Raw genomic sequence first — 22405 nt, forward strand, 5'->3', positions numbered from 1 at the left:
TTTTCCTCTGTGGAGCACATTTTCACTGGATGCCCAAAGAGGTCTACAGTTTTAATGAGCTGTAAAGAGCTCTATGGGGAGGCTTGTTTGTTAAGTCGTCTGCAGGGGCTCACTATTCCTTCTAGGATCATTATTCCCGCATATCCTTGGAGAGACTTATTTTTGGATTAATTACTATTTAGTACAGTGGTTCTTCATCTTGAGCAGGCATCAGAATCCCCTGGAGGACTTGTTAAAACAAAGATTGCTGGCCCCCACCCTTCAGAGTTTGATTCAGTGAGTCTAAGAAATTGCCAATGCTCCAAGTCTGGGGACTGCACTTTGAGAACTCCTGATTCAAAACATAAAAACCCACCCTCCTCCAAACCTCTGCTATGAGAACACAGAATCTCATGCCAATTCCACCATGATTTTCCTGCTTTCTGCCTTGTGGTTCCTGCATCCCTGAAAGAAGGGCCTTATTCCTCATCTTCATGCTATAAGGGAGTTAACAAGTTCTTCTGGAATCCAGGGATTCCAACTTGAGTGCTGTCTCCTCTCACATCAACCAGCAATGTACTTCCCATTGTTTGCCAACAACTTGCGGTTTCTTGCCTACAGTTCATCTGTTTCCATGGAGATAGCTCTGTCCTCCTCATCAGCATCATGCTTCCTGATCCTCACCGGGAACAGTACAGTGAGAGCAGGCAGAGGAGGACCAAGATGGAAGGAAAGTGGTCTCGCGGTACGAGAGCAGGACACTCTGGGTCACGTCAGTTTTGGAGACAAGTGGTCAGGTTAGATACATGTGTCAATAAACCTCTAGATACACTATAAATTGGATCAATACTATTGATTTCTTCGTAACACATACAGACAAAATGAGATAAGGAAGGTAATTTTACAAGCCAGGACACGCTGGCAAAAATGATGGATGGCCTAAGGGGGACGCCAGGAGAAAGAGGGGCAACTTGAGGCCCCAGAGCAAGTGGGAGGTGGGCATGGAAAGAGGACACCAGAGTGCCCTGCACTGGCCAAGCTCTCACCGGGGCACCAGGCTAGCAAGTTCCCATCACTGTTCTGCTGGCTGGTAAACCTGGTGGGTTTGTACGAGCTGATCTAGGAGCTCGACCACCACTTAGGGTCTGTGAGTTCCAGTCAGAACACAGTGGACGCTGCAGACACAGACAAGACAGGGAGTGACCACCAAGTTTATTGAAAACAAGGGACGCCTGGAGTTAGCTTTGCACCTTTATGACAAAGACCACACTTGAGCTCACTGGCCTCTACGCTCCCCCCTCTGGAACAGAAGACCTGCTCTAGGACCACAGTTCTAAAGGGTGGATCTGAGGTTCTTCCCAGCAGCAGCTGCAGCTAATCCAGTTAAACCCTTCCCAGAGACCACTCCTAAAACAGGACCTCCAAGTGACACATTTTCCCCAAGGGGTCCAAGAGAGGAGATGAGCTGAAAGGTGAAGACTTTTCTTTCTCCTGATGAAGAAGCAAGAAAGTCAACCTGCGTGAAATCCGATCCAGAGGCCGAGATATCCTCCGCGTCTAAAACCATGTCCCAGTCTCTCCTCTCCAATCCATGAAAAAATGAGAGAACAGGGATATTTTCTAAGAGATGCAATTTCTCTGGATGGAGCCAAGTTTTTTTTTTTTTTTTTAAATAAATTTATTTATTTTTGGCTGCGTTGGGTCTTTGTTGCTGCACGTGGGCTTTCTCTAGTTGCGGCGAGGGGGGGCTACTCTGCGTTGCGGTGCGTGGGCTTCTCATTGCGGTGGCTTCTCTTGTTGTGGAGCACGGGCTCTAGGCGCACGGGCTTCAGTAGTTGTGACACGCGGGCTCTAGAATGCAGGCTCAGTAGTTGTGGCACAAGGGCTGAGTTGCTCCGCGGCATGTGGGATCTTCCTGGACCAGGGCTCGAACCCGTGTCCCCTGCATTGGCAGGCGGATTGTTAACCACTGCGCCACCAGGGAAGCCCGCCAAGTATTTTTAAATGGACCGGGAGACAGACAGACATGGGCTCAGAGAGCTTGGCTATTGAAAGGGTTTCTTTCCCAAATGGGATCTTTGATGTTTGGCAAGGCTTGAGCTCCAGCTGAAACTTTTCCCACAGCGGGAGCACTTATAGGGTTTCTCTCCTGTGTGAACCCTCTGATGCCTATTAAAGTTGGATCTCTGAATAAAACTCTTCTCACAGATGGGGCACTTATAGGGCTTCTCCCCCGTGTGGATTTTCTCGTGGTGGCGCAGCCCCGAGAAGTCGCTAAAGCCCTTCCCACACGTATCACACTTGCAGGGCTTCTCGCCCGTGTGGATTCGCTGATGCTTCACGAAGTTTGAACTCCGCAGAAAGGCTTTTTTGCAGGTGGGGCACTGAAAGTACGTCTCTCCACTGTGAGTTCTTTGGTGAAAATCCAGCTGGGAATTCCGGTAGAAGGTTTTCCCACACTCCCTGCAGGTAGGGAGTCTCTGGGCCATGGGAGCTCTCGGCTGCCGTCGCGGGGAGCCCTCTCTCTTCCCCTCCAGCCACGGCGCGGACGGCTCTCCGGGAAGAGGTGGCGGATGCTGACCCAGCTGTGTCCCGGAACTCCTCTCTCGGGGAGAGAGCTGCGGCCCTGTCCCCTCACCATGAAGGTTCTCCTGGGCCTCGGGGAGATTCTCTCCTTCTCCAAAGCATCTCGGCTCATCCTTGCTGAAGAGGCCACTCAGGGAAGTCTGAGGAGGCTCTCTTGAGGCTTGAGGGTCCTGGTCCCTGTAGTTCTCCAAGTTTAAGTTCTCTTTGTCATTCTCCTGTCTGTCCCCTGAAAGGAGAAAGAAGATGTGGAGCAGCTCAATCAGTGGTCTGCCCTGCTTTGCAACTCGTGTGTCAGAGAGAGGGTCATCACAAAACATTAATTCTTTTTACCAAGAGGGCATCGGTGAGTGAAGAAAAACACTGTCCAGCCTGGGCACCTGGCACTCACTTCACGTGTGTCCAGGCTGTGACTCAGCTCTGGAGCCAAGGAGAACAAGTGACAGCAGAGCACGGCTCCCAGAGGCTGCAGTGGCCACCCCCGCAAAGAAGCAGCAAGTTTCTTAAGCCCAGGAAAAACAAGTCTAGTATATGAGAGTACTACTCTAAAAAAGTATTGGTTTTTATCTAATTATTTATAAAAGATAAATATGATCACTAAAAACAATTTGAAAAGCATACAAAAGAAAACCAAATCAACCTCAGTTATACCACCCAGAGGCAACAACTATGAGTATACATTTCCTTCCAGTCTTCATCTAATTTATACATATGTATGTGTGTATGTATGTACGTATGTATGTATGTGTTTTCTGACACAACCGATATCATACTGTATAAACAGTTCTGTATCTGGCTTTGTAGCCTTTAAATTGTAGATGGTGGTACTTATCAATTCCACATGGATTCTCCCTTTCACAAGTCACCCCAAAATTCATGAAATGCAACCATGTGTCATTTTACTGTGGTTGTGACGCACAGTGAGACTGCTGTGTAAAAGTGAACCCCTCGGTCTGCGCTTGAATCCAGCATTCACTTGTGCTTCATTATGTCACATAACAGTTAAATTTTGTTTTTCTCATCGTAACTTGGGTTTTTGGTTATTACTACTTAATGATGCATGTAGTAAAGATTTTTATTTTGGTGGTAGAATTTATCTTCAACTTTTATAAGTTACTTTATTCCTGTAGCTCTAAAGAAGCTGCTTGCCTTTCTCTTTCCTATATCAGTGTCTTTCAAATTATCAGCTAGAGACCCGGAATCTGCCAGAGAACCAGACCTGAACTTGTTAATTCAGAGCCTTAGAACATGTTCCTCTCAGATGGCAAAGGTACTTTCTCTTTTCTTTAAAGACGCCTTTATAAATATCATTTTAAAGAGCTGAATAATGGCCCACTGTGGAGACGTCATAATAAACACGTAAGAGGAAACATAATGTATTTAAGAGTTCTCCTACTGTGGGAATCTAAGTTGTTTGTTATATTTTGCTACTCTAAATAATGATGTGATAAGCCTTTTTCTTCATAAATTCTGCCCACAGTTCTGATCAGTATCTTAGAGGAGGTTCCTCAAAGTAGAATTACTGTGTCAGTGGGCATGAATGGTATGAAGGCTGTTGACACCTACTGGCAAACCGATTTCCACAATGACTCTGCCACCCTCGGGTCTGAGAGGCTGGCTGGGCAGAGAGGAGGCGAGTGTCCAGTACCTAAGCACTGACTGTGTCTCAAGTGTCTGCCATTTAGGCTGGTGAAAAATGGCTTCTCCTTGGTATACATTTTAATTTAGTTATTAAAGGAGCAGTTTTTTCACACTTATGAGTTACTATTCATACTCCAAGACTGCTGTCCACTTTTTTTCTACTGGGAAAGTCACTTTTTTTCTTATCAGCTTGCATTAACTCCTTCTATGTTAAGAAAAATTGTCATTTATCTGTCATGTTCGTGAAAAGAGTTTTTCGCCATTTAGTTATTACTTTAATTTTGTTTGGGGTTACTTTTATGTATAGGAGTTGTAGTCTCTTTCTTTTTAAATACAGTTAAGTCTATTAATCTTTTACTTAATGATTTTTTTCCGTTGGTTTTATACTTATAAAAAGCTTCCCCAGCTTGACGTGAGTCAAACATTTACCTGTTTTCTTCTCTATTATTATTTTATCTTCATATTTTATGTCTTTTTCATCTGTTTCCAACTTATTTTGGTATATGACATACATAAAATTTAAGCTGATTCCTCTTCCCAGAGTCTTTTCTCCTTATTTTGCTCATCCCATGGATTTGTTCTGCTTCTTCCTTCATCACATATTAAAGTCCTTTAGAGACCAGCCTCTGTTCCCAGGCTCTGTCTTCTGTTCCATTGGCCTGTGCATCTATTGTTATATCAGTATCCCACTGGGTTAATGAGTTTACCTTTTTAAAATGACATACTCTTAATATTTACAGACCCAACACTGATGAAACATTCTTCTTTCAAACCTTTTTACTGTTCTTGCAGTATTTTTCCTGATAACTACTTAAGAATCATTTTTCCAAATATAGTTGACCCTTGAACAACGAGGGGTTTGGGGCACCCACCCCGGTGCAGTCAAATTCCGAGTGTAACTTTATAGTCAGTCCTCAGTATCCAGGTTCTGCATCCGTGGATTCAACCAAATGCGGATCCTGTACGAATTTATTGAAAAAAATCTGAGCATAAGTGTTCCTGCACAGTTCAAACCTTTGCTATACAAGGGTCAACTGTATATATATATATATATATATATATATATATATATATATATATATATATATATATATATATATATATATATATATATATATATATATATATATATATATATATAATTTTAATCCTTTGGGAATTTGATTAGAGGTATAGGTATAAGGCTTTTTGAGGCTTACTCACCTGCTGACCTTCTTTACCTGTGAGTTGTTCTTCCATATGGTCAAACAAAATAGCGTATCCACCCTCTCCTGGGACATCCGCCCCCTGCTCTGAGTCCAGATCTGGCAGACTGCTCACTCTTGTACCTCTGAGACCGGACTAGTCCTTTCCCATCTTGGTATCACTGTCTCGTCCCTGCACACCTGGACTCCTGCGTCGGCTGCCCACAGGGCACCCCTCCTCCAAGGGGACCCTCCCGGGCTGTCCTGCACGCGGCTGCTTCCTCAGCCTCTCTCCCCACAAATCCTCTCTCAAGAACCTACAATAGCGTCTCTTTCCCTTATCAACGCAGGCCGGCTTTATACACTCTCCACAGTCTGGTTCAAGGTAAGATCTAATGGGACCACGTCAGCAGGTGAGATGACGGGAAAGAAAAAAAATAGAATGTTGCCATATGGAGATAGGGTGAGCTGGGTATCACAAATAAACTCCTCTACCGCACGGGAGTACAGGGGAAATCCCTGTACCTTCCTCTGAATTTTGCTGTGAACCTGAAACTGCTCTAAAAAATAGAGTCTATTAAAACAAATATCCTACTGCAACAACCTCTAAAGCAGCATTTTCAAACTTTTTTTTTTTTGTCTGCTACCCATGGTAAGAAATACTTTTATATCGAAATGTAGTACAGACACACATATATAGAATAAAAATATCCTGAAACACTACCTACCCCGACATCTGGTATTTCCTATTTGCATTCTGATATTTTCTATTCGGTATTATCATTTCATTTTTTAAAATGCTGGTTGCAACCCTATAAAATATTTTCACAACCTGCTAACTGGTCACAAAATACAGTTTTAAAAATACTGCTCCAAAGGAATACTTGTGAAGTAGTATTATGATAAATATATTGCTTAAAATTAAAACCGTATGTCTCATGTGATGCTTGCTGTCTCTGTGGTATTGATATATTAGCAAAGGAAACAATCAGATCCTACTGGGGAGAAAGAATGGCCTGTCATACAGTTCCCATCTGTGGTCCTTTTATTCCTCCATGGTTCTGGGATCTTTTGTAGATTTGAGAGAGAGAGAGAGAGTGTGTGTGTGTGTGCAGGAATGTTTGACAGTTGATTTTACATAACTGCAATGTTTTTAAAAGAATGTAGAAGGCAAAGGGTGATTGCTGTTTTACAGCAGAACAAGTTCATATTTCTTCATACCAGTCTTAAAATAATGTGATTTATATGAAGTATTTGTTGTTGCTGCTGTTTAATGAAACTTAGATGCATGGAGATTAGCTAGACCGTATTTTTCTGTTTGTTTGTCTTGTTTATTTTGTACAGGGTGGGTCAGTTACCATTCACCATAACCAGAGTAAGAAAAGTCTAGTTACCTTGAACCTTCTTGTTAGGAAGGATAATAGTGGCCTGTTAGATAATCTTTTTTTAATAATAGAATTCAACCCATATCTGTTTTGGTCTCAACTGTACTAACCTTAATTCTCTCTAAGAAAGAAAGCTGTCACAACAGGCAAGAGTGAGGCAACAGATCGGATGCGGGGCTTTCTTCCATGATTAAATATATGCGTCAACAGCCCAGTAGCCAGAGACGAGACCCACCTCGGTACTCAAACTGGACTGACCAGATCACGGCTGGTTAGAACCAATGTAATAGAAACCAAGTCCTGATATTGCCCCACCACCTCCAATATAATGACTGGAGGTCAGAAATGGCCCTGTACCAGCGGAGGATCACTCACCTATGCAGGTGGGTCTTGGGATCTTCTCGCTGATGTGCAGGTGTGGTCCTGTCAGCTCTGCCCCAAACCCAGCTGGATCAGTCAGGTCATGCTTGGGATTGGAAATGCCTGGTACAGAGAGAGATAATCTGTGGGCCTGGATGAATGGGGAGCACTGGGGACCAAGCCATGTTGCTCAAAGGAGGGCCCTGAGTGCAAAGGGAACTAGGGAAGCTCTGGAGACCACTGAGGATGTGCGGAGCGTCTAAGACACCAGTACTCACGAGAAACCCAGGATATATGGTGAAGGCAACAAAAAGAAGATTCTGGGCGGGAGGAGTCAGACCACCTGGCAGGCTGGTGTGAGGGTCGTGACTGGGACCCCACGCATGGTTGGCTGGGACCGTGGTTAGTAGAAAAGAGCATGCATGGCCGGCCACCGCTGAGCCCCGTCGTAACTCAGCACCTACGAGCTATGTAACAGTGAGCAAATGACTTGATCTGACGCTCACGGTCATCACCTTGAAATGGGAATTCCATCACCCGTTTCACAGATGAGAGGAGTTACTGTACACGAGGAGCCCCGACAGTGCCAGGCGCACAGAGCACGTTCAATACGGGGAGCTGTCACTATAACTCAGCCACCTCCAGCTCCCCCCGTTCCCAGCCATGTCTCTAAGGATTTCCTCCACCCAGAAAACATCAAGCAGTGCGGCTGTCTCTAAAGTACACGGAAGATGTCTCCTTCCATCAGGCTGACCCATGCCCGCACCTCCTGAGACCATTTTCCCATAAGTCTCCAGCATGAGATCCCAGTATTGCTCCTTTTGAGTGGAATCCAGGTGCCTCCACTGCTCCTAGAGAAAAACACAACGCCATGAGTCCAGGGAAGGTTTCCCAACCCTCCGTCCCTGCCTGTGGGAGGCTGAGAAGAAAGGAACGGGCCTTAGGATCCCGGCCATCAGATGGTCTGAGAAAGCACGGGAGGTGCTTCAAGGGGAAATCGACAGGCCCTGCCTCAGTGTTTCTTGCCATGGTTAGAAAACATTTAGGTTTTAAGTTCCGTGTTTTCTTTTAAGTTGCCTGTTTTTGCGAGTGGAGAAGAGGAGGCAGGAGCCCTTTCTCGCTCTCCTTTTGCTTCACTCTCTCAGTGTTTATCAGAGGCCTTTGAGCAGCGGGAGCCCGCTATTCCCCATGTTTCATTAAAGTCTGGAAATTCAAGAGGGAAAGGAAAGGAATTTTAAAATGTATTTGTTGGAAAAGCAAGTGCAAATCAGTGAAGGGGTGGGAAGGGTAAAGAATGACGTCAGGCGAGCTGTGAGTCTCACTGTGAGACAGACTGTGGCCTCGGAGCAGAGATGCTGCAGCCACACATACTTCAAATCTCCCGACGGTTCTGAGTTTAGGCCTAACAGCAGATCGGTGTTCCTCCAGTGAGTGGGAAATGGAGGGGTTCCCTAGAGCAAGCTGTCCCTTGATTATGCCCAAAACATGCCCTTCTCATGCTATGGAACTGAGCCTGGAGACTTAACGCTGGGCAGGCCATGGAGCTGGGGTCAACTTTTGGGAATCAAACGGCAGTCTCCCCACCAGGAGGCTGGCTGACTGTTAGACACTCAGTTTGTACAGCAGAGTGATGAACAGCACCTTCTCTGGAGTCAGACGCACTGGGATTCAAGTCCCAGGTCTGCTATTTCCAGCTGCGTGACCTTGAGGAAGTTACTAAACCTTTCTGGGCCTCAGTCCTCACCTAATGATAGTACTAGACTCAAAAAACTGTCTGGAGGTTTAACAGAAATAACCAAGTGTGATCTATTTTCAAAGCACCCACTACTTTTCATTCATAGCATTCATCACAGTTTATTAAATATTTATATATATGTATACACACACACAAACGAACGTATTTAATGAACAGTTGCCTCTGTAGCACATTCGCACCCTGAGAAAAGGATCCTCCACTGTTCTTTCTCAGTTCCCAAGACCGAGCCCAGGCTAGAGCAAGCACTCAATGTAAGTTGTCTGGGTGAAACAAAGCCCTTAGCAAACAAGTGCTTGGTAGGCGGTCTGTATTTTCACTATCACTACCACACGCAGCCTATGGGATATCAGTCTCCCCAGGGTTCACAGGCAGAATTCAGGGATCCTGCACACTCTCGGGAACCCCAAAGTTGAGAACCATCTATTATTGTCATGAACGGCCAGCCAGGCCACAGGCAGCAGAAGTGAGGAGGGGAAGGATGAGAAGAGAAGTCACCCTCCATCACACCCAACCCACTACCCGGGGAGGCCACTCCCCATTCTACATTAACTCCGCCCCCAGTACATTAAGGGGACTGGAAATGGCTGAAAGAGAGTGGAGACACCAAAAATTCTTTAACTAGCAGATACTAAGCTTAAAAAAAAAGAAAAGAAAAGGAGGAATTAAATTTCTTAGGGTGAAAAAAGTGAAAAGTGGAAAAGTGACCTCTATATGTTTAACTATTAACTATAACCACATTTTAAATATGGATTTTAATTTAAAAAATTTTAAAGTAGGAATTTTTAGCAGCTTACTTTGTTAATCTTCTGTGAAGGAAACTACCTTAACAGCCTACTGGAAATAACCAGCTTGAGCAAACACTGCTGAATACAGGAGTCCCCAGTCTTCCTGGTCAAAACACAAAGACCCTCACGTCGGCGCTGGCAGAGAAAAGGACGGGCTGCCAAGCGCGGTAACATCTGCCTGGAGGCCTGGCTCACTGGATACAGGCCTCGTCCACGGGCACCAAAAGAGTAGCCACCCAGCACAGTACAAGGCAGAAAAGAATACAGCCACCAAAACCCCCAAGGGCCACCATCAGCCCTTTCAAAGCCCAGAAAAGGGGCTTCAGGAGTCTCTGGAAGGCGTGCCTCCAGATTAAAGCCACAAACTTACTCAAGGAACTGCCCAGGAGCTAGGGATGCATATGAAGCCCCTTACTTAAGAGACAAGACACCAACTGCAGCCATCTTCATTTTCTGTCATTTTTATAAGAGGAGAAAAAAATCCAAATTCCTATTCTGGAAGGATGGAAGTATGAGATTTGATGGGGAAATAATCTCAATTTCATGTGGAAATAGCACCATCTTGTGGGTTTGTGGGACACTGCCACAACTGACTGGCACACAGGCATCTGTACTGTGTTCCCTCCCCAAGGTTTGAAGACACAGGAACGGGTGCCAGTGCACCCCCAAGTCTGTGAGACTGTCTCTCACTCAGTCACGGCATCTACCACTGTGGACCTCATACCCTGCCATTGTTGTCGAGGTTCCTAATTTAGGGAAGAGATTAGAGGACATGATTCCTTATACTGTATTTAAACATTCCCTTCAGTTAGTTACAAAAGACTCCATTAAACACCGAGGTCCTTCTGATGCAAATAGTTGTTGTTAGTTTGGGGGAGGGATACTGGGATCGGGTAGGGATGAGTTTTGTTTGTTTGGGGTGAGTGGCTGTCAATCAGTTATCGGCTATATATAGGTAATTTATATATATTTATATACATACATTTATATTTAGATGGTGCTGCCGCTGAGCGTTTGGAATACCTTGACTTCAAGCTACCCAGAGCAAGTCATGGTTAACGTCCTCATGTAATGTAGAGCTAATGTTTATCTCCACTAGTTAAAATATGTTAATAAATTGTATATGCCTTTCATAGGGATACTCTGTATTTACTATAGAAGCAATAATAACCCTCCAAGTCGACTTGAAATATTTGGCAGAATACCCAAATCTTTTTCACCAAGCAGCCTCCTGCCTAACAGTTTGGTTTCTGCGTACTTAAAAGCAGGAAGATGGGCACCCTTGAGTCACTAAAAAGCTGTATCCCTTCCCTTCCCCCTCCCCACCCTCTGCCCAGGGTAAACTGCAAAGCTCGGACTCTGGTTTCTAAATCTTTTGAGCCTGGAAAGCTGAGGCTCAGACACATCTACAGCGGCTTCCCTGTCCTCACCTTCACTCTCAAGTACCCCACGAGGAAAGTCCCAAGAAGAGTTCCCCCAAGGTTTGAAACAATGCTCTGATTAAGGTCTACAGGTGCCTGAAAAAGTTGATTTTTTTTTAACATCTTTATTGGAGTATAATTGCTTTACAGTGGTGTATTAGTTTCTGCTGTATAACAAAGTGAATCAGCTATACGTATACATATATCCCCATATCTCCTCCCTCTTGCATCTCCCTCCCTCCCACCCTCCCCATCCCACCCCTCTAGGTGGTCACAAAGCACCGAGTTGATCTCCCTGTGCTATGCAGCTGCTTCCCACTAGCTATCTGTTTTACGTTTGGTAGTGTATATATGTCCATGCCACTCTCTCACTTCAGCCCAGCCTACCCTTCCCCCTTCCCGTGTCCTCAAGTCCATTCTCTACATCTGCGTCTTTATTCCTGTCCTGCCCCTAGGTTCTTCAGAAAAAGTTGATTTTTATCAAATGCAGCTTTTCAGAGTTGTTCACCACATAATCAAGAGAAAGCTGTTCTTGAGACTTCTGTTTACAGCCAAGATGGAGTAACAGGGAATGGATTTACCTCCCTGCTGAAACAACCAAAAACGGGGACAAGATATATGAAACAATGATTTGCAGACGATATACTTTAGGAAGAGCAGAACAGAGATCCCTGTGTGCCCTACAGTTGCCCAAACTTACCACCTGGAGAGGACATCCAGAGCAGCAGAGAGGAGCTCAGGGTCTGGGGAGGCCAAGAGGGTTACAGAGTTCTTAGCAGGGCAGAAGACCAGACCGGGGGAGCTGCACAAAGAGAGAGCTCCGGAGATCTGCAGAGGGTCCCCGCAAGTCAAGGAAAGGCCCCCCCACCCTGCAAAGAAGCAGAAGGCACAGTCCCCAGAGCTCATACAGTGCTGGGAACACTTCATATTTCCAGCAGGCAGAGTGGAAAACGTTGTACATCAAGAAGCATAAGGTATAGTATCACCTCAGTACAGGGGGAAGATTAGCCCTAGACTAAAGGCTTCACTGGTGCCATGTAACAAACTGTATCCAAGTAACTTAACTGCATCCCAGAGCAGAGCTCAACAACATTTATAGGAATGCAAAAATATGCAGCCCCCAACAATGTAAAATTCACCATGCCTGACATGCAACCAAAGATTACTGGGCATACAAGGAAGTAGGAAAAAACATCTCATAATGAGATCAAACCATCCATCAAAACTGACTCAGAACTGACTCAGGTGATAAACTAGCAGACAAGGACATTAATACAGATAAATATATTCCATATGTTCAAGGAGTTGGAGGAAAGATTGAACACATTAAGTACAGACATGAAAGATATGATAAAGCCCAAATTCAAACTTCTAGAGATGAAAAACATCTGAGATGCAAAATACACTGGATGGGATTAAAAGCAGATAAAACACTGCAGAAGAAAAGATTAATGAGCTTGAAGACATAAAAATAGAAACTACACAAAATAAAACACAGAGATTAAAAAGAGAGAGAACAGAGCATCAGTCAGCTGTGGGTCAACCTGAAGAGATCTAATGTGTATATACACACGTTAAGATTATACATGTCCCACGTGTGTGCTATTTTCACAGTTCCCAAAGAAGTAGAGAAGGCAGGGAGACAGAAAAAGCAGTTGACATAACGGCCAAGATTTTTCCAAATGTGATGAAAGCTATAATCCAGCAGATCCAAGAACTTCAGTGAACCCCAAGAACAAGAAACATGAAAAAAATGACTCCAAGGCTCATCATGGTCAAAATTTTTTAAATCAGAGAGAAACTATTAAAAGCAAGCAAGAAAGATACATTATATGCAGAAGAAAAAAGACATGTGGCATGGTTCCATTTTGTGTAAAATTCCAGAAAATGCAAACTACTGTATGGTGACAGCAAGCAGATCAGTAGTTGCCTCGGGACTGGGGGAGAGTAGAGCAGCAGCAGGGAGGGGTCACAAAAGGAAACCTTCGGGGGTGACAGGTATGTTTACTATCTTGACTGCAGTTATGGCTTCACATCTGTATATGCCATGTCCAAGAACTTATCAAATTGTACACTTTAAATATGTGCGCTCTAGAGTTTGTCAGTCACACCTCCATAAGTGAGTGGGGGGAGAGGCTAACCTGTCCCACGTGAGAGATAACATTCGAGATCACAAACCGACCCCAACGTGGAGGCCTAGACCAGGAAATGAAATAACAGTCTTTTCTCAGCATAACCCAAAGATAATAAAAAAGGGAGACATGATTGCTCCATCACAGCAACTTCTTCGAGGGCCCAGATTCTATTATTAAAGATGACAATTAGGAAACATTCTGCCTACAAAGAAATATTGAAACTCGGGTTTCATTCCACGTGTATGGCTGTCATCCTGCTAGGCCTTCCTCTCTCCTCTGCTTCTGAGAACGCTTCCCTTTTCAATCCACGGACTGTTGACAGACCCTCAGAGCGAGGTTCTGGGGAACGAGAAGCAGGGGAACCCCGCTCACCTGAGGTGCCGTGTGGAGAAGGCAGGCTCCACAGTCTTGGTCTCTGACGAGCCTTTCCTCGGGTCGGGCAGGAAGCGGGGAGGCAGCCAGGGCTGAAGGCGGAGACAGGAAGATGGAAGAATCCCGATGTCCTGCCACCCACTAGCCAGAGGGCACAGGTGCAAACCTCCACACGTTAGAACCAACGCCTGTTCCGCCATCTGTGATCTCAGACTTGTGCTTACCTCCCTAACCCACTCCGACTCCCCCTACCTTCCCAGCAGCCTCACCCGTGTCTCCCCCCACCTCCCTCCCCAGAACCCAAATCCGAAAGGCCTGGCCCTGTCATAAGTGGTTTAAATTGCAGACTTTGAATCCCCAAATCAGAGTGATTCCTGTATGTCTACCCTGCTTCCGGACTTCCCAGAGACACCCCAACCTGCGCGGCGCATCATTTCAATTCTCTCTTAGGCCTACTGACCACAATCCCGCAATTTCTCCAAGACGGCACCACACACACCACCTGCCCCTCACCTAGTCCGTGTTCCGAGTCGGCCTCCTCTTTCACGATGTGGCTCAGTGGCTCCCCAGACCGGCAGGCTGAGTTCTGAAGCCCCAGCTCCTGAGGCACTTCAACGTGGGCCTCCACTTCCCCCAGTGGGCAGCTTTCAGGCTCCGCCTTCTGTGATAAGGCTTCCTGTCCCAGAACTTGGATGCTGATCTAGAGACCACATGGTACTAATTACTGAAAGATCCAGAGTAAGGATTTCTGAAAGATACAAAGCTAACCTTCCAGAACGCATCATAAGGCAGTCCTTAGGGACATGGGGCAGGGAAAGAAAAAAGCCAGCATTTACTTCTGGTCCAGTGGGAACCAGGGAGGGAAACGTCCTGAGAGAGGCCAGAAGCCATGGCCTGGGAGCCCTTCCAACAGGCCACTGATGTTGTGTTTCTAGTGGACAGTCTCCACCAATTAAAACGCAGGCGTCTTTGGAACAGCTTCTCAAACATTCTAAAGATGGAATGGGATGGGAGATTTAGCTTCAATCCCTAATGGCTAAAAAGTGTGGAGAATCTCAGGGAGTCTTAGAATCAGGTGAGGTGTGGGGACACACTGAGATAGTATAATAAGAAATGTGCAACTGGTCTTTGTCCCAGGTTCCTGGCAAGCGCTCCTAAAACCCCTGGAATTTCCTGAAGGGCAGGAGGGCCAGGAGCAACTCCTCCTATGCAGAATGAGCCCCTTTCAACCACCCCTGAGTTGATGCTGACGAGGTGACTCTCGGTGGCCCCTGGACGGCTTCAGGATGGAGGCCGGTCCCCAGAGGAACTAATCAGGTGATCAGAGGGTTGGAACTTCCAGCGCCACCCCTCAACCTCTGGGGAAGGGAGAGGGGCTGGAGATTTTCAATCACTAATGGCCAGAGATGAAGCAATCATGCCTAAGTAATGGAACCTCCATAATAACTCCTAACCTGTGGGGTTCAGGGAGCTTCTGAGCTGGTGAATACATACAAGTGCCAGGGGGATGGGGTGCCCAGATGAGGGCGTGGATGCCCCGTGCCACCCCCGTCTCCTCCATTTGGCTGTTTCTCAATCATATCCTTTATAACAAACCGGAAAATATGAGTAAAGTGTTTCCTTGAGATCTATGAGTCACTCTAGCAAACGATCAAACCCAAGGAGGGGGTTGTGGGAACCTTCAAATTTGTAGCCAGTGGGTCATAAGTACGGGTGGCCCTGCAGCTTGTGACGGGGTCAGTCTTATGGGACTAGCCCTTATCCTCTGGGGTCTGAGCCAAGACAGTGTCAGCGAATTGGTTGTTGGTGTGGAAAAGCCTACATATTTGGTGCCAGAAAAACAGACAACACCCCCACTAAGACTCCAGAGGAGCCCTGTGCTTCAGTCAGAGATCACAAAACTCTCTGCTCACCCACTGCCACAGCCTCTGGGGGTCCCCCCTCAAGCTCTCCACGAGGGTCACTGCTTCCTCCCCGCTGCCTGGACACTGCTTCCGCACCCACATCTGGATCTCCCCGGGCAGGATGGTCAGGAACTGCTCCAACGTCAGGATCTCTAGGATCTGCTCCTTGGTGTGAACCTCTGGCTGCAGCCACTGGGAGCAGAGCTTCCGAAGTTGTCTCAGGGTTTCGTGGGGCCCGGACATCACCTGGTAAGGAAACTGCCTGAAAAGCTGGCGTGCAGTCTCAGAGCTGGAGGGCTCCCCACGAGGGGTGGCGTCTGGCCCAGAGAACGCGGACTCCTTGGCCTTGGCCAGTGGCGGCAGCAGGACTGGAGCCTGCCCCAGCTCCACGGGCATCGTCTGGCTTGGCAAGTCCTTTTAGGTGACGTGCTTCTGGGACGGAGTTGTCCCTGGGAGAACCAGGTCTTCACAGAGCCTCTCACAGGGACGCCGGAGGGGGAGTGACAGTGATGCTATGCAGACGAGAGGGACGCACTTTCAGAAAAGGACAAAGTCACGCGCCGCCTGAGACGCCTCGGAGGCAACCGTGCATCTTCTCAAGTCAATGGACACGCTAATCTATTTTGAAAGATGGTAAACCTGAAGCCACGGAGCACACCACTACTACCATATCTAAACTGTCATCATCACCCTGACCATTTTTACAGCGTTCTCTCTTGGTCTTCAAAAGGCCAGACCAAGTAGAAGAATGAAACGCACCACATCAAGTGTTTTCACTGTGGGTTTCCAGGTAAACAGCTCTTCTGCAAAACACTCCAATGTCTGCATCCATGTGTCTGCAGACCAAAAAATAAAGCTGAACAAAGACCTTGATGCCCTAGGAATGAAGGCTAAGGCTGAAATGATCAAATGCTTCCAAAATAAATATGAGGTTGAAGAGAACTCTTCCCCAAAAGGTGCAATGAAATGTCTAAGTGACCTCTTTTGAATGCCATGTTGACAACTGGGAATTTATGAAAAACCTGTCACACTGAAATTTTCAACCCTGGACTGAAAGAAGGTTTAGAATAAATACTGACTACCTCAACAACATTCCTACAGACTTGAAGCAAGTAATCACTCTTTTATGGCGAGTGGTATCAAAGTCCAGAAGACAGCAACTAAGACAGTGAAAAGAGGACTATTAAATGGCAAAGTTAATATTAAGATATTTTAAAAGGAGCATGCACTACTTCTAGCTAGCTTTCTTGCATGTAATCCTAATACTGGATTATTGGGTCTATCTTTAAATATCACGAAGGAGCTAGAGGTCATCATTTCCCCATAACATGAACCACAACACTCAGTCACTTGGGCGTCTGGCTTAATCAGAGACCAGTACAACACGCCAGCTTTTGATGGCTGCTTTTTCCTTGAGCTGTCAGACGACGTCCTCATCCCCACCACTTCACCCAAACAATCCACCCACATCACAACATCATTTAGAAATAAACAAAAAAAGAAAGCAAATTTTTTTCAAGGGCACAAAAAAGGAAGGAGTAAGGTAAAAAGGATCGATCTAATATTAGGTTTCTCATGTGGACCTCACTAACAGTACTTTTTGTTTACGTAGAGACCCATACATTTCATTCATGTTCACGCAGCACCCAGAGTGCTACAGCAACGTATGTTCTCAATAATTCAGGAATTCTACTTCTGGTCATGGCAGCCCACCTACTGTAAACAATGACAAAACTGGAGAACACCTAAGAGGCCACTGTTTTCAAGCACTGGCCAACAGGAAAGGTGAGAATGGAATCCCTGAGAGAAGAAAAGCTTGTGAGGAGGGCCATGATCATCCCGCTGTCTGCCGGGGGATGATTTCCTCATCCCAGTGCAGGAGGCTGGAGCTCAAGCAGAGACCAGAGGTCTCACTAAACTGAGGAGGCAGAGATCAGCATTTGGAGCTACTGAAGTGGCTGGGATCAGAAGAACAGGGCAGCGGGGAGGAGGGAGCTATGGGGTGGAGGCGGAAGTCTGTGTGGGGTCCCCTGTGAGTTCTGGCCAAGGGCTGGGCTGCACTCAGTAGGGTGAAACTATGCAAGGTTCAACAGAGAGCAGTTGCTACCAGGTTAAAAGAGCAAAAGAGGGATACAAAAGGCCAGTCAGTGATGAGAGACATGTGCGTTTCTGACCCTGAGAGGAGAGAGACCTTATTAACACTCAAGGCATCCTGAGATACCAGAAAGGCCACATGTTAGGAGTAAGGACCATGCTCTAGAGAAAGACCTACTCTAAACCTGCCCTAAAAAACTTAAAGCCAAGCTTCAACAAGATCCACAGAGGAGGTCCAGTCTACTGCTCTATTCTGATCCAGTTAGAAGAATTTGGGGGAATTCCCTGGCAGTCCAGTGGTTAGGACTCCATGCTTTCACTGCCAAGGGCCCAGGTTCAACCCCTGATCAGGGAGCTAAGATTCCGCAAGCCACACAGCCCGGCCAAAAAAAAAAAAAAAAAAAAAAGGAATTTGGGAAACACCTTGGGCTTTCCAAAGATCTGCCCTAAAACCAAGCCAACACAAGTTGATCAGTCAGTAATTGAACTGCCTGCTAGAACAAAAATCAACACTCTTCAGAGGAAGGTAACAGAATCCTTAGTGTCTACAATGTGCCATCCACAATATCCAGGATGCAATCCAAAATTACTACACATGTAAAGAAACAGGAAAATGTGACTCAAAATCAAGGGAAAGCAGTCAAGAGAAACCAACTTCAGATGGCCTGAGGACTTAAAAACAATATAGTCTTTATGACAGAAGAGATAGTGACTTTCTATAGAGAAACAGAAATTATAAAAAGAAACAAATGCAAATTCTAGAAAATGAACCATCAACCCAGAATTCCACATCCAACAAAAACACCTTTCAAAGAAAGAATTAAAATAAAGACATTTTTCAGATAAATAAGCTAAGAGAATTTTTCACCAATGACTTGTACTACAAGAAATGCTAAAGGACATTCTTCCAGTTTAAGGGAAACTCATATGTACAGAAAGGAATGAAGATTTCCAGAAATGGTAAATACATGGTGAATAAGTTTAAGATACTATGCTTTTATTTCTCCTAACTTCCTTAAAAGGCAACTGACTGTTAAGGCAAAAATGACAATAGTATAAGTAGAACATAAGATAGGTAGAAGTAAAAGATATAAAAATAGCACAAAGGAGAGGGTAAATGGAATTAATCTGTTGTTTTTACATGTATGAACTGCTAATTCAGAAATAGAAAGTTGGAAGTAAGAAGTAGTGTCAGATGAAGTGACAGATGGGAAATGTAAAGGTGTTAAGTGAGGGGCAGGAAATAAGAAATGTGAATTATGAAGTGGTACAATATTAAAGTATACTCTGATAAATTAAATGTTGATAATTTAAGGATGCATACTGTTAGCTGTAAAAATATTACACAAAGAGGTACAGCTAAAAGCCAATAGACGAACACTAAAAAACAGTCAATAGGGCTTCCCTGGTGGCGCAGTGGTTGAGAATCTGCCTGCCAATGCAGGGGACACGGGTTTGAGCCCTGGTCTGGGAAGATCCCACATGCCACGGAGCAACTGGGCCCGTGAGCCACAATTACTGAGCCTGTGCGTCTGGAGCCTGTGCTCCGCAACAAGAGAGGCCGCAATGGTGAGAGGCCCGCGCACCGCGATGAAGAGTGGTCCCCACTTGCCGCAACTAGAGAAAGCCCTCGCACAGAAACGAAGACTCAACACAGTCATAAATAAATAAATAAATAAATAAAAGAACGTGAATTTCTAAAAAAAAAAAAAAAAAAAACTTTAAAAAACAGTCAATAATATACAGGAAACGATTAAGAGAAGAATAAAAACCAGAAAGATCAAATGGAAAAAAGACAATATGATAGATTAATACCCAACCATATCAATAATTACATTAAATGTAAACGGGCAAAACACTTGAATTATAAGGTTGAGATTGTCAAATTTAAAAAAGTGAGACCCAACGATATGCTGTCTACAAGAGACATTTTATGTATAAAGACACAGATAGTTTGGAAATAAAATGGTGGGAAAAAGACATTCCATGCAAACAGCAAGCACATGAAAGCTGGTATGGCTATATTAGTATCTGACCAAGAGACTTCATGACAAAGAGAAAAAGAGGGACATTTCATTATGATAAATGGGTCAAATCATCTAGAACACTAAGCAACCTAAATGTGTATGCACCTAATATCAGCTCTAAAGGGACAAATCCTCAATCATAGTTGGAGATTTTAACACTGTTCTCTCAGTAATTGATAGAAAAAATAGACCAAAAAAAATTGTAAGGATATAGAAAATCTGAACAACACTATCACCCAAGTTGATGTAACTGACATTTAAACCAACAACTGCAGAATACACATTCATTTCAAGTGCATACGAAGCATTTGTCAAAATAGACCATGTGTATAATTAAGTTTCAAAACACTGGAATCTTAAAGTATAGATTCTCTGACCACAGAGAAATCAATAACCAGAAACCAATAACAGTAAGATACCTAGACTATCCCAATATATGGAAATTGTTAAATAACAATATTAAATAACCTATGACCAAAGAAAACAAACCACACAGGAAATTAAAATATATTTTCATATTGAATGACAATGAAAACATAACATATCAAAATTTGTAGGAAACAGCTAAAGCACTGCTTAGAGAGAAATGAACAGCTTTAAATAAATATGTTAAAATTTTTAATAAATATACACGCATCCTTCACTATCTAGATCTATTTAGATCCTGAGTTTCAAATAACAAGTAGCAAGATTTCAGATAGCAAGAGACTTAGCAGTAGAAATTATTCACATTTACTTAGTTCCTGAATTAAGATAGCAGTTTAGATAACAGGGAAACTGACTTTTAGGGAAAACTATAGATCTTATAAAATATTTAAATCTAATTTCAGCAATTATACTCTCACATAATGGTAGGGGAAATGCCTCGCTTGTAGTTAAATTACTTGATAGATGCTTTATAGATTGATATCCCAATTGACTTCATGAGAATCTGCTCCTGTTAGTTATGAAAAAAAAATTAAAGATATCCCAAATGTACAGTTGCTATACTTATTAAAGCTATAACAAATTATAATGAATTTTTAAATGAACATCTAGGTAAGGATACTTACTATGCATTCATATATAAGTAACCATTTGCAGAGCACCTACTATTGACAAAGACTGTCTCCTTAATCAAACTTGAGTCAAGCTGAAGTTGACTGAGTCATCTCTTTGACTAGGACTGGCCCTTGGACTCTGTCCTTGGCACTTACAGTCCAGTTTAGCAAGAATCTTGCTGACTCCAGTTTAGGGAGTCAGCAAGACTTGACATTTGATCAAATTCAACATCCCTTGGTATCTGGTCAAATTCCTTATCGCCCTGGCCTGTCTTCAACAAAACCGGTCAAGTTGGCTTAGCTAGAATCCCCCCTTAACCCAGATGTTTCCTCTTAGTAATTTTCCACCCACTCAGCCCACCCCACCCCTTGGCTATAAATTTCCATTTGTCCTTGTTGTATTCAATCTCTCGCTCCAATACCACAAAGCCCCACGGTAGCCCCCCCTGAATAGTCTGCCTTACCGTTTTTAACGAGTCTCTGAGAACTTTTTCTTTAACACTATGCATCAGCTCCTTATTAGGCCCGGTTCAAGTCGTTTCTAATCCTCACAATTACCCAGCAAGGCGAGTATTACAGTGTACAGGTCGGCAACCTCTGAGGCTCACAGCGGCGGCCAAATTCAAACCCAGGAAGCTCTAAGCCTGTGCTCTGGGGAGGAGAGCTGCAAACCTTTGAATTTGGGGGGGCGGATTGGGAGCTGTCACAAAGGGCTGGAGGGGAGGAGAAGCTACAGGCATTTAGCGCCCCGGAGGCCAGGGGGGATCCAGGCCTGCCAGGCGCCGGGCAGTGCTGCCCACTGCGTTCTCCACCCTGCGCCCACGACGCCGACAGCGCCGGGAAAGAGACTCCGGGCATCAGCCCATCCGGGTTCCCTCTTTCCGAGGCTCACTTCCAGCCTTTGGGGGGAAGGCAGGAGGGAGGGGCCCCTTTTCGGTCCCAGTCCAGAGACGTGGCCGGAGAGTCCGGAGGGGCCCACAGGCTCAGGGACGCAGGGCCCGGTCCGGGGTACCGGGTCTCCACGACCCCAGAGTCCTCTCACAGCCCCGCCGCCCCTCCCCCGCACTCGCCGCGTCCCCGCGCGCGCTCCCGGGCACTCGGGCGCGCGTCCGCCGGCCCGACCGCTGCTCCCGGAGTTCCGGCCGAATCCGGCGCGGACGCGGGCGGCGCCAGGCCAGACCCCGGTCTGCCGCGGCCAGGCCTGTCCAGCCCACGCGCGCTCACCTCGGCCCGCGGCGCCGGCTCCCGGCGCACTTCCGGGAGACGGGAGGCTGCGCGCGCCTCTGGGCCTGGCGGGGCGGGGCGGGGGCGGGGCGGAGGCGCGGGCTCCGATTGGCCTCCCGGGTCGCTCCGCCCCGCCCGCGCCTCCGCGGCGCCGAGGCCCCTGTGCGTCGCCCGCAGCGGGTGGTTGGGTCATTCATTCGAGCTCCGCGCGGTCACTCAGTCCTCACCTGGATGTGTAGTGAGCCCCGGGTCTGGGCCGGGCACTTGGACCAAGCACTGCGAGGGCTGCAGAGGTCGTTTTCGTGACTTTCCCAGACCCCTCTGCCAGTCCCACACCCAGAGCTGAAGCTTTCGGGCCCTATCCCAGGTTCTTAACCGGAGTCTCTCGTCCTTGGGGTTCTCACCTCACTTGGCCTCCCAGGGGCATATGATTTGCCCCGACCTTGCTCTGTCCTGCTTCTCCAGCTCTCGCCTACTCTGCATTTCCCGGGCGCTCTCCTTCCACCTCCCCTCTT

General features: G+C 45.8%; 1 protein-coding gene across 4 annotated transcripts; it reads right to left on the reverse strand.

Moving 5' to 3' along the window:
- Positions 1 to 1897: 1897 nt before the first annotated feature.
- On the reverse strand, positions 1898 to 21882 carry ZNF18 (zinc finger protein 18). Of its 4 annotated transcripts, none has more exons than XM_036836773.1 (7): positions 21131 to 21882; positions 15515 to 16341; positions 14115 to 14301; positions 13602 to 13693; positions 7899 to 7977; positions 7148 to 7255; positions 1898 to 2791 (listed from the first exon to the last, which is right to left on the reverse strand). In XM_036836773.1, exons 2-7 carry the CDS (start codon positions 15899 to 15901, stop codon positions 2025 to 2027), a joined length of 1620 nt encoding a protein of 539 aa, XP_036692668.1. In that variant the 5' UTR covers positions 15902 to 16341; positions 21131 to 21882; the 3' UTR covers positions 1898 to 2024. The 4 variants fall into 4 exon arrangements, with proteins under 4 accessions (XP_036692668.1, XP_036692667.1, XP_036692666.1 ...); XM_036836772.1 differs by having other exon boundaries at positions 1899 to 2791; positions 7899 to 7983; positions 15515 to 16017; XM_036836771.1 differs by having other exon boundaries at positions 1899 to 2791; positions 7899 to 7983; positions 15515 to 16123.
- Between the last annotated feature and the right edge of the window lie 523 nt (positions 21883 to 22405).

This window comes from Balaenoptera musculus, chromosome 20, assembly GCF_009873245.2.
Source record: "Balaenoptera musculus isolate JJ_BM4_2016_0621 chromosome 20, mBalMus1.pri.v3, whole genome shotgun sequence".
Classification (NCBI taxonomy): domain Eukaryota; kingdom Metazoa; phylum Chordata; class Mammalia; order Artiodactyla; family Balaenopteridae; genus Balaenoptera; species Balaenoptera musculus.